This window comes from Engraulis encrasicolus, chromosome 23, assembly GCF_034702125.1.
Source record: "Engraulis encrasicolus isolate BLACKSEA-1 chromosome 23, IST_EnEncr_1.0, whole genome shotgun sequence".
Classification (NCBI taxonomy): Eukaryota; Metazoa; Chordata; class Actinopteri; order Clupeiformes; family Engraulidae; genus Engraulis; species Engraulis encrasicolus.
The window spans coordinates 19285041-19300040 of record NC_085879.1 but is presented as its reverse complement, the minus strand read 5'-3'; the positions used below and the strand labels follow the sequence as shown (position 1 = coordinate 19300040).

General features: G+C 43.9%; 1 protein-coding gene across 1 annotated transcript in view; it reads right to left on the bottom strand.

Moving 5' to 3' along the window:
• The window catches only part of gpc3 (glypican 3), a 369037-nt gene that overhangs the window by 330599 nt on the left and 23438 nt on the right, over window positions 1-15000 (bottom strand). The window contains exon 2 of the mRNA XM_063190031.1: window positions 2060-2221. Coding sequence (XP_063046101.1) covers window positions 2060-2221 — 162 coding nt within the window. The remainder of the gene's footprint in view (window positions 1-2059; window positions 2222-15000) is intronic.

Here is a 15000-nt window from a genome sequence, read left to right as displayed (position 1 = left end):
GAGAAAAAAAGTACAAAAGAATAATGAGAATTCAAGTGAGACGGAAAAAGCTAGGGGCAGGAAGCAGAGATGGAGAAAGAAAGAAAGTGAGGGAGGGAGAGAGAGAGTGTGTGAGAGAGAGAGAGAGAGAGAGAGAGAGAGAGAGAGAGAGAGAGGACAAGAGCACAACAGAAAGAAAGAAAGAGAAAGAAAGAAAGAAAAAAAGAAAGAAAAAAAGAAAGAAAGAAAGAAAGAAAGAAAGAAAGAAAGAAAGAAAGAAAGAAAGAAAGAAAGAAAGAAAGAAAGAAAGAAAGGAAGGAAGAAAGAAAGAAAGAAAGAAAACACAAGTAATGACTGAAGAAAGACAGATATTTCGAATGAGGCAACCCCTCTATCTAATTCCCCAATGAGTAGTGGTGAGGAGCGTGTCTGTAGGGCAGAAGAGGACTAGACAGGTCCAGGATGTTTACAAGATGATCTGTGGGCTGCTTAAGTGCATGCGTGTGCGCATGCGTGTGCGCGTGTGTGTGTGTGTGCATGTGTGCGTGCATGCCTGCGTGTGTGCATGCGTGCGTGCGTGTGCGTACGTGTTACAAGGTTCTCTCACAGACCCCCTCGAGTAGCTGAACCAATTAGCATTGAACCTTCCAGATCTTTTCAAGAAGGACACCTCAGGAAGGAATACAAAGCCTTCTTCATTGGCCATCTCTTACTAACTATGTTAGGGGGCTAAGGCAATAAACACAAGGTATCCACTCACTCACTCACTCACTCAGTCTATGACTCACTCTGAATTACACAAGCTGTTTTAATTGGCATGGCAGAGGGGGAGTCATTTGTCAGTCAGCTCACCGCAAACCCTCTGGTGCCTTACCTGACCGTCTGGCAGTGGCACTACCCACCACCACCATTACAAAACATTATATTTAGCTGACGATTTTATCCAAAGCAACTTACAGTGATTATAAGTACAGGCCGGGGTATTGGTTACAGTCCCTGGAGCAGTGTGGGGTTTGGTACCGTGCTCAAGGGCACCTCAGCCATGGAGTAAGATAGGGAGTGGAAGGGTGGGATTTGAACCTGCAACCCTTTGATTTAAAGTCCATTTCCTTAACCACTAGGCCACGGCTGCCCCGTTGGGTTGTATCCACTCACCAGTCACCACACCACTGGAGCCTGATCAGGTTGGTAAATAAACACAGCATTCAATGCAAACAGCTCCTTTGTGCATTAGTTTCTGTCCAGAGTGGTGCATAGTCTCTTTTTTCCTGGTTCTTTGGGGTGTGAAGAACTGTTTGCACAATTGATTTGAAGACTTTGCCTATTTATTTTTGTAGTGCCGGAGAGAGATGGGCCTGAGCCCTCAACCACATTTACAGTGTGTGTGTGTGTGTGTGTGTGTGTGTGTGTGTGTGTGTGTGTGTGTGTGTGTGTGTCTCTGTCTGTGTGTCTGTGTCTGTGTGTCTGTGTGTGTGTGTGTGTGTGTGTGTGTGTGTGTGTGTGTGTGTGTGTGTGTGTGTGTGTGTGTGTGTGTGTGTGTGTGTGTGTGTGTGTGTTCTGCACAGAGTTTGAAAGCCACTCACTGTGTATTCAGTGCAAACAGGTAGGGTATGTAGACTATTTGCGATTCATAATACAACAAACAAGACAGACATCCAAGATATCTTGGACCTTGGAAGAGGACAGCATTCTGTGTGATCAGTGCAAACTTGCACTGTATGCAGACTACAATGTAGAATAAAGAAAGAAGACTACTTAATAAGACTCTGCAAACTGTAAAAAGCAACCGTACGAACAAAAAAACAACATGAAAGGCAAAAGACCCCTTTAAGGGTGGGACAAAATAATGTATAAAAAGCATGGTGGGTGTGGAGTGAGTGTGGCCTAAAGTAGGTCCCATGTCTTGAAAGCGTTGTTGCTGACCACTTAGCAACTTAGCAGGTCACCAATGGGAAATTGCATTGCAACCAAGCAACTAAGTAGTTAGCGACGACGCCGTTGAGAAACACAGCCCTGATAGAAAAGTAAAGATCCGCAGCGTTGATGAAAACACATGACCTTGAGCTTGGGCGCGACTGACCTTGGAAGAGGGCTGCGTTCTGTATGATGAGCAGCTTGAGCTGGGCACTGGCCGCCTGCAGGTTGGACTCCATGCTCTGCTTGGCCGTCATCAGGTAGCGCTCCTCCATCTTACGCGTGCAGCACGTCAGGCCCTTAGGCTGGCACACCTGCAGGTCCGAACCTGGAGAAGCACATGGAAGGAGAGGCAGAAACAAAGGAGCAACAATCAGTCAGAACCAAAATGAACAGCGTTACTGCATTGGTTTCAAAACACTTTCAGACCAATCGACCAACCAAACCACCCGAACAACTGTCGCAACATAATGACTTATCCCGTTAAGAAACAGCGTTATACAAATTAGCTCCTACTAGAATGGCAAAGACCAAGTCGTAGTGCATTACTACGTAAAGGCCCTGTGCTATGTCATAGTAGTGTAGTACTATGGTAGTTAACTTTTCAATGACTATTACACTGGTGGCCTGGTGTTTGGCCATCACCATGTTACACTCCTGCAACCGGTGAGGCAAACCTAGATGTCCAGCCCTACAAAGGTACAGAGAAGGGAGAAGCCAAACAAGGTTTCAGACTTGGAATACATGCAAATGCCCCAAAAATGCTAACCAAGAGCTCCTAACATGGTACAGGCACAGGGATCGAGAAACAGAAAAATAGCAGGAAAAAGTCAGACAGAACTAGAGAACCAGCATGGGTGTTGAGCTGGTACAACGAGGGAGAGATGACGCTCACACAGTGTAGAACAGGCACTGTTGTTGCATCTGTAAAAAGGATACAGAAAAGTGAATGGAAACAGAGGAGCAAAAACCACTGATGTAGAATCCAATCAAAACCAAGGTCAAAAGATACGCATTGCAGGGAAAACCCAGCAAAAAGCAAACTGATTACCAACCAATTGGTAGACAAACAGACCAAACTGACACGAGAAAAGAAACAGGACTGTGACTGCTAAATGCCAAGAATGCAGGAACATACTGATCACACTGTAGGTTTTTCTGTAACTCTTTACCGGCGTCATAGGTGCGACATGACAGTGTCATTATAGTGTCGTAACGCAGTCATGGATGTGTCATAAACATTATGTCAATGACAAACATTTTATTGCTTTTGCCCTCAAGTGACATTCAGTTACAGCCCTAACAATATCATGACCATAAAACATGTATGACATTGACATAATGTGTATGGCTCATCCATGACTGTGGCATGACACTCTTTTGATACTGTTATGACAATGTCATGTCATGTGTATGACGCCGGCCTCAAGTAAAGTGTAACCTGTTACGACAGACACCTGAGCATCCACACCTGGATCCACAAAAATATACAGAGAGGAGAATGAAAACAAGGAACATAAAGAAACTCAAACACTCTTTCGAAGTACCCTTTGCCTTACCTTACGACTCCGTTCAGAGTCGACGTCCTCATGAATGCGTGCGCATCGTGGACTCAAACACACCAGCGATATTGTAAGGATATTACGAGAGACTCCACTTTTCTGGGTGGTACTGCACTAGGGGGAGTGCAGACTCCATTCAGAAAGAACGGGCTGCTGCGCTCAGAGCCGTATCTCGACAGTGGCCACTAGGAGAACTGCAAGCATGGGTGAAATCGGGAGTGGTGATTCTGTATGTAATACTGGGTGACAGTACAGACACTAAAGAGAGAAAAACCGCCGTTCTGAAGCGTGTACGTTGATAAAAAAAAAATAGAGATTCCGAAAAGTACATTTGTTATGCTATTTTGAGAGGGAAGAGGCTGTTCCAGAACCATAGGAGATGTTTGTTGTTACAAGACATTAAACTACTGACTGGACTGATGACATCGGCAGGAATACCCGTGTCCGTGGTGCCCACTGCATATCTGAGGTTAGCACGAGCATCCGTTATCTTATTTCGGAAAAACACCTGTCGAGTCTCTGTACAAGAGAACGGAGCATGGACGGCTTTGAGGCGCCGGTGCGCACACAGCCAAATTACGTCATAAGCTTACCTGTTTACAAACTCTAAAGGGGTCTATAGGTTTTGCAACTGGAAACACACAGGAAGGAGGAGATAAGAGGAAAAACAGCGGAAAACACTTGTCGTATGTAATTTATGTCTGTTTACTACATAGGACACCAGGTTTTTGGTTCAGCTTGATTTTGATGAGCAAACACTTCAAATAAAAGAAGAAGGTAAAAAGACCACTTGTTTAGGACCCTCATTCTTGTCTAATGGGGCGGCAAAGAAACCATCTTCTTCATGGGAGAATGAGGAATATAGAAAATAGGCAATCGCTTATGTGACCCACACACACATTCGCAATCCTTTCTTTTATGGAAGGAAATTGCATTTTAGCCTGAAAAACAAAACGGAAAAACAAAACAAGCCTCGCCTGTGACTTAATTGAAGCCCATTTAATTTGTCCACTTTCATTTCTTTTGTGCTGTTTGAAGTTGCTGCCACAATTACCCGGGAAACCAACAAAACAAAAGCAGCCGTCTCTCTCTCTTTTCCTCTTTCTCTCTCTCCCCCTGCCTCTCTCTCTCTTTTCCTCTCTCTCTCTCTCTTGCTCTCTCTCTCTCTCTCGGACCAGATTATACCACATAGAGGCTCCTTCTGCCTACAGCACAACACTGCGGCATGGCATCTCACCACACACGCACACACGCACACACGCACGCGCACACACACACACACACACACACACACACACACACACACACACACACACACACACACACACACACACACACACACACACACACACACACACACACACACACAGTCACTCTCTCTCTCTCACACACACACACACCTCACCACCACCCCCTAATCCTGTCCAGTGCCACAGTGGCGGAATTAGCTCCATTGGAGAAAGTCTTGAAAAGCTTTCTTAGAACAGAGAAGAAAATACACACACATACAGACACGCAAACACAAACACAAACACAATCACGCACTAACACAAACATGCAGGCACTCACACAAAGATGCAAGCATACACACACTTACATAAACTCACATGCCAGCGTCACCCCAAACACACACACACACACACACACACACACACACACACACACACACACACACACACACACACACACACACACACACACACACACACACACACACACACACACACACACACACAAACACACACACAATGTTTCTCTAAAGACATGGCAGAAGAGTGGGAGTGGGTGGAAGAGGCTAAGAGAGCAACAAACACACACACACACACACACACACACACACACACACACACACACACACACACACACACACACACACACACACACACACACACACACACACGCACGCACACGCACACGTCCCTCTCGTGTACCCCTGCCACGGGCATTAAAGGTTATTTGTCAGAAGGGCATAATTACACTTTGATGAGCTTCTTTTGAAGAGCCCACAGCTGGGAATTCAATACAACATTCAATTCAATTCAATTCAAAACGGAAAGCCATATCTGTGCAACCGCACACACATGCACACAGATGCACACACACACACACACAAACACACACACACACACACACACACACACACACACACACACACACACACACACACACACACACACACACACGTGCATCAAAAGTGAGAGAACAAAAAATGTGACCCTGGATAGAGGATTGGATTTTTTTTTCCCTCCAACTTTAATCTGTTTCAAATCATTTTAAAAAATTGCGGATCCACGGTGAGTTCAGTTCGTCGGTGGCAGTACATCGACGGTGGCGACCAGCTACACAAAGCTTCCATTGATGTTGAAACATCAAGGATACAGCAATCAGAGATGTCAAGTGTGCTCCTGTAATGAGCGGAGAGCTTCTGCAGACAGAAGGTGGAGGTGGTCGAGATGCCATGAAGAAAAGAAAAGAAGGAGAAAATAAATAAATAAACAGCAAAAAAGACTTTCATTTCTTTCCTTTTTTCATTCCTGGCTTTCCTTGACAGTGGGGAGGCAATATTGTTGTCTGTCTCATTACTCAGTCCCTGAGGCTTACATAGAGTGCGCCTTTGATTTACGTGTATGTCAGAAATAAGAGAAACACAATCATGAAACACTGTTATATACTACTATGAATGTGAAATGTGAATCATGAAACAAACAAACATTATTATATATCACCGCTATTTTCTATACCCTAAACATATTGGATTGGACTGAAATATGATTTAATGTTGTACAAAACTAACTTTACTTACCAATAATCCTCTATAACCCTGTGCACTTACTCTGTCCTGCTTGCATACTCTGTACATTAGGTCCTGCATAATTTGTCGCACTTTGTTTTTTTCCCTGCACTACTTGTTCCCTTCAGTTCTCTGTATTCCCTCTCTATTCGATATCTTTTCTTTGTAAGTCGCTTCGGATGAAAACATCTGTTAAATGAATAAAATGAAATGAAATGTAATGTAATGGATGTGTCTGGAGCGCTAGCCTCTGATGAAGTCAAACTCTTTGTGCCTGTATGCAAGCTTGGTCAATAAAGCTATGAAACTGTAAAGATGATTCTGATAAAGAGAAATTGAACATCTAAAGGAAACATCCTTGAACATTGATGGCACAAAGTTAAACAGCACAGCAGCAACATTGAGAGTTGTACATTAGAGGTGTATGTCAGAGACTGTCTATAGGAGTCGAAAGACTTCAGAAAGCACCCATAGGAATGAACAAGGGCCATTTGTTACGCGAATATGGCACTTGATCGCACATACCCCACCTGTCAGGCAACAAGAGCCATTGCTTGCTGAGCTGCACTGTTATTTATCCAATCATCTCGCCACCTCGACGTGTAAGCTTTTACGACTGCTCAAACCCAATCAGTATGCCCTTGGAATCTGCTACTCACATGGGGTTACTACAGAGTCCGCGCCCACTTGATCCCACAGACCGTGAAGCAGAACGTGCATGTGCAGTTCAATACATCAGTAGGAAAACGATGATCTGCAGCGTTGCTCCCATATATACGGCCAATCCTAGATCTCCATTTTAATCTGGTTTTAATTACGATTCCAACCATATGGGTTGTGCATCGCTCAGTTGTCCCATTTCTGTTTAGTCATTCGTTTTTAGATGACCATGGTCTTTCTAATCTGAAATTGACACCCTGCGTAGCCAAGATGGCCACGGAGTGAAATGACTTATGGGAAGGGACTTGGAGGACTTGGGTTTGTGTACCACTAGAGAAAGAGCATAAGTAAGACTCATAGTTTGACAAAAAAGGAGGTACGCAAAACAAAAAGTTTGAGAAACACTTCTGTTTAGAGCATCTTAGACTTCGTTCACAATACGAACTGCAGACCTAATCGGCAAACGAGGCCACGGAAAGAATCACAAGACTCTGCAGCCAAGCGATCCATATTTAGCATTCTGACAATCCAAGACACGCCACCCTACTTTGGAAAGTGACAAAGTGATGACTTGGGTACTGAAGGAGCCTAAATCCTAAACAGAGGGGCAATTAAACATATGAAAACTCTCTCTTTCCATCTCGCTCGCTGTCTCTGTGTCTCTCTCTCTGTCTCTCTCTCTCTCATATTTCTACCTTTCATTCTTTCTTTCTCTTTTCATCTTTGTTTCTCTATCTCTCTTCATCTCTCTCTCCATCCCTATTTTGTTCTCTCTCTCTCTCTCTCTCTCTGTATCCCTGTCTCTCTTTCTTTCTTTCTTTCTCTCTTTCTCTCTCTCTCCCTCTCTCTCTCTCTCTCTCTCTCTCTCTCTCTCTCTCTCTCTCTCTCTCTCTCTCTCTCTCTCTCTCTCTCTCTCCTGCCCAAACTAAGTAAATGTGGGGCAGGGTATGGAGGTGTGCTAGTGGAGTGTGTAGCAGAGTGGTGTTGTCTAAGTGATTTGCTAGGGGTTGTCTAAATGGCAGCAGTTCACCGGCAGCGATGCAAACAAACATCAGGAAACTCCCCAGAGACGCACGCAGGGAGAAGAGCAGAGAACAAGCAGGTGTGTGTGAGTGTGCAATACTCTCTCTCTGTGTGTGTGTGTGTGTGTGTGTGTGTGTGTGTGTGTGTGTGTGTGTGTGTGTGTGTGTGTGTGTGTGTGTGTGTGTGTGTGTGTGTGTGTATGTGTGTGTGTGTGTGTGTTTGTGTGTGTGTGTGTGTGTGTGTGTGTGTGTGTGTATGCCTGCACTACGTGGGTGGATGGGAGTTTGAAAGAGGTTATGGAGCGGAGTTGAGTAGAGCAGACAAGATGAGACAAGCGAGAGAACATCGCTGAAGCAGAGCAGAACGGAGCGCAGTGAGGAGAGACAGAAAGAGGAGAGGAGAATGAAGTGACGAGAAGAGAAAGAGGAGAGTGAAGAGAGAAAAAAAGGAGGAGGAGATGGAAGGAAGAGCAGAATGTAGCGCAGGGAGGAAAGATCGAAGGATTTGGAGAGTGGAGGAGTAGGGGAGGAGAGGAGTGTCGTCTAGAGATGTTGAGGGAAAAAAGGAAGAGAAGATGGAAGGAGAATGGAACAATGGAAGGAGTGGAGGATGTACAGTGGGAGGAGAGGAATGGAGCAAAGAGAGAAGAAGAAAAAGGAGTAAGAAAAAAGTAAGAGATGTTTAGAGGAAAAAGGAGACGAGGTGGACAGAAGAGTAGAATGGAGCGCAAAGAGGAGAGAAGGAAAAAGCAAACTAGAGGAGTGGTGAAGGAGTGGATGGAGTGAGAAAATGGGAGTTTCATCTAGAGCTGTTGAGAGTGAAAAAAGGAGGATAAGATGGGATGAAGAGCAGAATAGAGTGATAGAAGGAGTAAGGGGGTACAGTAGTGGGGGAGGAGAGGAGTGCTGGGCAAAGCAAACTGTTGAGAGATTTTGAGAGGAAAAAGAGAGGACATGGGAAGAAGAGCAAAATGGGAGGAGCAAAGGGAGGAGAGGAAGAGAGAGGTGTTGAGACATGTCTACAAGAAAAATGGGGAGTAGATAGAGGGAGGATCTTAATGGAGTGCAGGGAGGAGAGAAGGGAGTGGAGGAGTGGGGAGGGAGCGGAGTGAGGTGGAGAGGTGTTTCATCTAGAGATGCTGACAGGGAAAAAGAGGATGATATGGAAGTGGAGTGGAATGGAATAGAGGGAGGAGAGATGAAGTGGAGTGGAGATGTAGTGGAGGAGAGGAGAAGAGAGGAGAGGGGTGGAGGAGAGGAGAGGAGAGGAGAGGAGTGGAGGAGAGGAGAAGAGAGGAGAGGCATGGAGGAGAGGAGAAGAGAGGAGTGGAGGAGAGGAGAAGAGAGGAGTGGCGGAGAGGAGGGGAGTGGCAGTTAGAGAGGACTGGAGGAGAGGAGTGGAAAGGAGGAGAGGAATTGTGCTAGGAGATGTTGAGAGAAAAAAGGAAGAGATGGAAGGGAATAAAATGAGAGGAAATGTTGAAGCATTTAGAAGAAGAGTTGAGGTGAGGTGAAATTAATTGAAATGAGAGAGTAAAGGAATAAATGTATGGGTTAGAGTTGATAGGAGACAAGAAGGGAGGAAACGAAGAGGAGAAACATCCCTTTTAGAGGACAAAAAACAAAGAGCAAAAGAAAGTCTAGAAGTCTAGAAAGGAAATATCTACATAGAGGAGAGAGTGAATGAATGAAAACTAGTGGGGCTGGATTGTTAAAAGTTGTTGAGAGGAATAAAAGGAAGATGAGATGAAAGAGAAGATTATTTAAATATTTGAAAGGAGTGTAGAAGAGTTGAAAAGAAATGAAATGAAAGAAAGAGAAAGCGAATGAGAGCGAAAGAAAAATGTACTATGCTGGAGTTGAGAGAGGACAAGACGGAGGAGGCAGTAGATGAAAAATGGAGACAAGAGATACAGTTAAGAGGACACAGGACAACAAGACACTTAGAAACAAATATAGTGTAGAAAGGAAAGGAAGCGACGAGGAGAGAAAGAGGAGTTCATAGCCGAACAGCGAAAAAAAGTTTTGTGAAGGCCATTTCACACAAAAAAAGATGTGAGGAATAAACTTGAAAGTACATCTTGGAGCCGAGTCACCTCAGGCTTTTAAATGAAAACAAAAATTACAAGCCGTAATGGCCAGAGCAGGGGGCAATCATTGAACAGCCAGGCAGGCAGGCAATGCAGGCAGGAGATGCAGGCAGAGAGAAACAGCGGGAGAAATTGTCAAGGATTTCTTGTTATTTTCCTCCATACAAGCAGACTCAGTGTTCCGTCTGGATGGGCTGCTTCGTCAAGACGAGCTACCAATAGGCTGCTTATGTAGCTTAACCCCTTAGCCTTACCTTAAACCAGTGGTCCTTAACCCTTTTTTGTGCTTGCATCCCCTACTGTAGTGGTTCTTAATCTTTTTTGAATACACGCCCCCTAGAAGTCTTCAAAAGCCTTGAAACGCTGTAACGCCGCATTATGTAATAACGGTGCAATATGTAATAATGTAACAAATTATTACATAATGTGGTGACAATCGCCGCATTGTGTAATAATTTACGCATTTCGTAATACATTTCTTGAACGCATTTCGTAATAACTTTTTTCTCATCTTGTAATAAATTATTACAAAATGCGAAATTTATTACGGAATGCGGCCGCAACTTTTTTTTTTTGATGGAAATGTAATAAGATGGTGCATTATGTAATAATCTATATGGATATGTTTTTTCTGCACTTGGATTCAGTAGGCGCAGCACACACACATAGTCTCAGTGACATGGTATAGTCACTGCCCTCTCTCTCTCTCTCTCTCATTCTTCTCAGTTCTCAAACTGCTCGAGAGTCGCGAAATGATGCGGTTTAAAACCGTTAATAAATAATTTCACAACTTGTTGCGTGCAACGAGTCCAACGAATGTCTCGCACTTTCTGCTACATTACACCAATTTACAGCGACATTAAATAAGCCAGGTCTAAACACTTCACGAGGTGGTGAAAACTAAATTAAATATCTAAATTAAATATCTTGGATAGCCTATATAGACCCAGGCCTAACTAGATTTGTTGCAATACAGATTCATTTTCTAGAGCCAGAAGTGTTCCGCTGGACTGACGAAACCGAACACGATCAAGTTTGCAACTTCTTTCCCTCCTGCACTGTCCCTGTCAGCACCACCACCTGTCATTAGACGTCCGATTAGCTTTCATTACGTGCTGAGGGAAAAACTCCCGCCATTAGGCCTATGTGCTGTTGCACTGTTGTGAGGGATATCACCAAATAATTTAGATAAAAGTCAGAACATTAAGCTTATTTTGGCAATGAAAGGCACACAGGTGGCTGGAAGCTCAAGCAGTCTTCAGTCTGTTCATTTAAGCTTTTGGGTGCTCTTGGATATCGGGGATCAGTTCATGTAGAGAGAAGAGTTCATCCAGGCACTCCAAAATAAGGTGCCCAAACGATAAGTTACATTAAAAAGCCTTTAATGGTACTGGGGTTACATTAAAAAGCCGACATGTTTCGACCTCACCAGGTCTTCATCATTGAAAAGAAAGGCCTCCCTTAAATAGTGACATCACCACATGTGACCCATTACGCACTACACACATTTGCGCACACCATAGAAAACAAAGATTAAAAATAGCCTGGGGTAATAAGTGATGCCACAGAAAAAAATGACCAGAAGTACAAATAAAAATCACAAAAAACAAGTAAAATCAATATCCTCATTTAGACCAGTATAGCGCATGGCATCCAGTTGGTGTATCCAAAAAGTCTGCCTCTGATTAGGCCTAAGTCTTTTTAGCCTGTCCCCACCCCTCGGAAGAGGTTTGATATGCTCGACGCCCTGTATGCGCAGCAGAGAATCATTTTTACCATGGTATTCATATGTTTCGCCATGGGATAGTCAAAATTGCCCACTCTGATACCATATTTATGTTCTGCTAGCCTATCTCGCATGCGCCTTTTTGTGCGCCCGATATAAAAGAACCCTTCAGCGCGAGGACAAGTTAGGCGGTATATGACAAATGTAGAATTGCAATTAATGAAATCTCTCTGTCCATATTCATTCGTGGTTTTAGTATCCACAAAAGATTTGGCTTGTGTAACATTTGGACAGTGGGGGCAGTTCATACATCTATGAACTGTGGTAACAAAAAAAGGACGGGACTGCTGCTGGCGATGATGTTTGTTTTTGGTCAATAACGTGTTGCGTTGTAGGGAGCGCGCTTCACTGTATGCGTTTTGGGTGGCGTCCTTGGAATATTCATTAACAAATATTCACTTTCTGGATTTGACGATATATAAAGACGCGGAGGGACAGCTGCACACCACCTTATTCAGAAAGGCGACCTCTCGGAACACCATTCTGAGAGCGGATTCATTCCATCCCCCGCATCTCATTAGAAATATTCCACACGGCCAATTCCAGAGATTAGGCGTATCTGTGATTTCGAAAATGATTTTCACGAGCAGGCCGAGCTGATGGAGAAAAGATTCCGTGATAGAGCCTATCACCCTGAAGCCATCCAAAACGCATACAGTGAAGCGCGCTCCCTTCAACGCAACACGTTATTGACCAAAAAGAAACATCATCGCCACCAGCAGTCTCGTCCTTTTTTTGTTACGACATATAGTACACCAGCGACGCGGATCAGGCAAATTATTAAGAACAATTGGTCCATTATTGAAAGTGATGCGCAACTACGTGAGGTGTTCCCAGAACCACCCATGGTGTCTTTAAAGAGTGCACCCAGCCTAGGAGATAAATTAATGCGCTCTCACCTACAGGTGAAAAAAGAGGGAAACCTGGCTGCGTAAACCTATTGGCACCTATAGATGTATGAACTGCCCTCACTGCCCAAATGTTACACAAGCCAAATCTTTTGTGGATACTAAAACCACGAGAGAATACGGACAGAGAGATTTCATTAATTGCAATTCTACATTTGTCATATACCGCCTAACTTGTCCTTGCGCTGAAGGGTTGTTTTATATCGGACGCACAAAAAGGCGCATGCGAGATAGGCTAGCAGAACATAAATACCTGTATGCTATCAGAGTGGGCAATTTTGACTATCCCATGGCGAAACATTTCAATGAATATACCATGGTAAAAATGATTCTCTGCTGCGCATACAGGGCGTCGAGCATATCAAACCTCTTCCGAGGGGTGGGGACAGGCTAAAAAGACTTAATCAGAGGCAGACTTTTTGGATACACCAACTGGATGCCATGCGCTATCCTGGTCTAAATGAGGATATTGATTTTACTTGTTTTTTGTGATGCTTATTTTTTACTTCTGGTCATTTTTTTCTGTGGCATCACTTATTACCCCAGGCTATTTTTTAATCTTTGTTTTCTCTGGTGTGCGTAATGGGTCACATGTGGTGATGTCACTATTTAAGGGAGGCCTTTCTTTTCAATGGTGAACGTAGCCCTGATGAAGACCTGGTGAGGTCGAAACATGTCGGCTTTTTAATGTAACCCCAGCCCAGTACCATTAAAGGCTTTTTAATGTAACTTCCCGTTTGGACACCTTATTTTGGAGTGCCTGGATGAACTCTTCTCTCTACATGAACTGATCCCCGATATCCAAGAGCACCCAAAAACTTAAATGAACAGACTGAACAGATTGCCAAAATAATGTTCTGACTTTTATCTAAATTATTTGGTGATATCCCTCACAACAGTGCAACAGCACATGGGCCTAATGGCGAGAGTTTTTCCCTCAGCACGTAATGAAAGCTAATCGGACGTCTGATGACAGGTGGTGCTGACGGACAGCGCATGAGGGAAAGAAGTTGCAAACTTGATCGTGTTCGGTTTCGTCAGTCCAACGGAACACTTCTGGCTATAGAAAATGAATCTGTATTGCAACAAATCTAGTTAGGCCTAGGTCTATATAGGCTATTCAAGATATTTAATTTAGACAGAATCCTTTCAAGCCGTGCAGCATCAACGTGGTCATATAGCCTACTGTCTGCACTTGTTCCGTTGCCTGCTTCATAGCAGAGAAGGAATGGCTTGCCTGTTGTTGAGGATTTGTAACGTGGATTATCGAAACTGAAGACTTGATTTCTTTTATTGATACCTTTTTGTTTGGTATAATTACGGACAATGCAATAACTGATTTTTGTGACGTTCCGGACATTTTTGGAAGGAATATAATCGAATTAGTCCCGCCGCTTTGGGTTATTGTTTTTCGCGTGCATGTGGATGAGCATAGGCTATTTGAATTTGATTGCAGCCTAATAGGCCTACTGAACAGTGGACTGAAATTGAAAATATGACAAAGAGTGGCATTTTTCTCGGGTGCTATGACTTCTTGCTTTGCAAGAAGACAGTCTCCTCCTCACTCCACGGGCAAAAAGCACCATGGTCAGACCCTGGCGCGCATGTAGGCAGACACGAAAGACTCACTACTCCATGGGCAAATATCGGGAAAAATTAAGCACCACCAGCATGGACAGCTCCCCACGAGTCACTTATAATGGTTGGTCTTTTCCTGGGATTTGATTCATGTTGTTTGGGGGGAAATATTAAAATAGCCTTTGTAATGTTAAGAATATTTCCAAAAGAGCCAAGATGGGGCTTAAGATCAATATGGGTCAGGTTTGTCTCCGTGCGTACACACACACACACACACACACACCACACACACACACACACACACACACACACACACACACACACTCTCTCTCTCTCTCTCTCTCTCTCTCTCTCTCTCTCTCTCTCTCTCTCTCTCTCTCTCGCCACAGACCCACGCAAGTGCAAGACAAGTTTCACCTCCTCGTGAAGTGTTTAGACCTGGCCTATTTAATGTCGCTGTAAATTGGTGTAATGTAGCAGAAAGTGCGAGACATTCGTTGGACTCGTTGCACGCAACAAGTTGTGAAATTATTTCTTAACGGTTTTAACCGCATCATTCGCGACTCTCGAGCAGTTTGAGAACTGAGAAGAATGAGAGAGAGAGAGGGCAGTGACTATACCATGTCACTGAGACTATGTATGTGTGCTGCGCCTACTGAATCCAAGTGCAGAAAAAATATATCCATATAGATTATTACATAATGCACCAT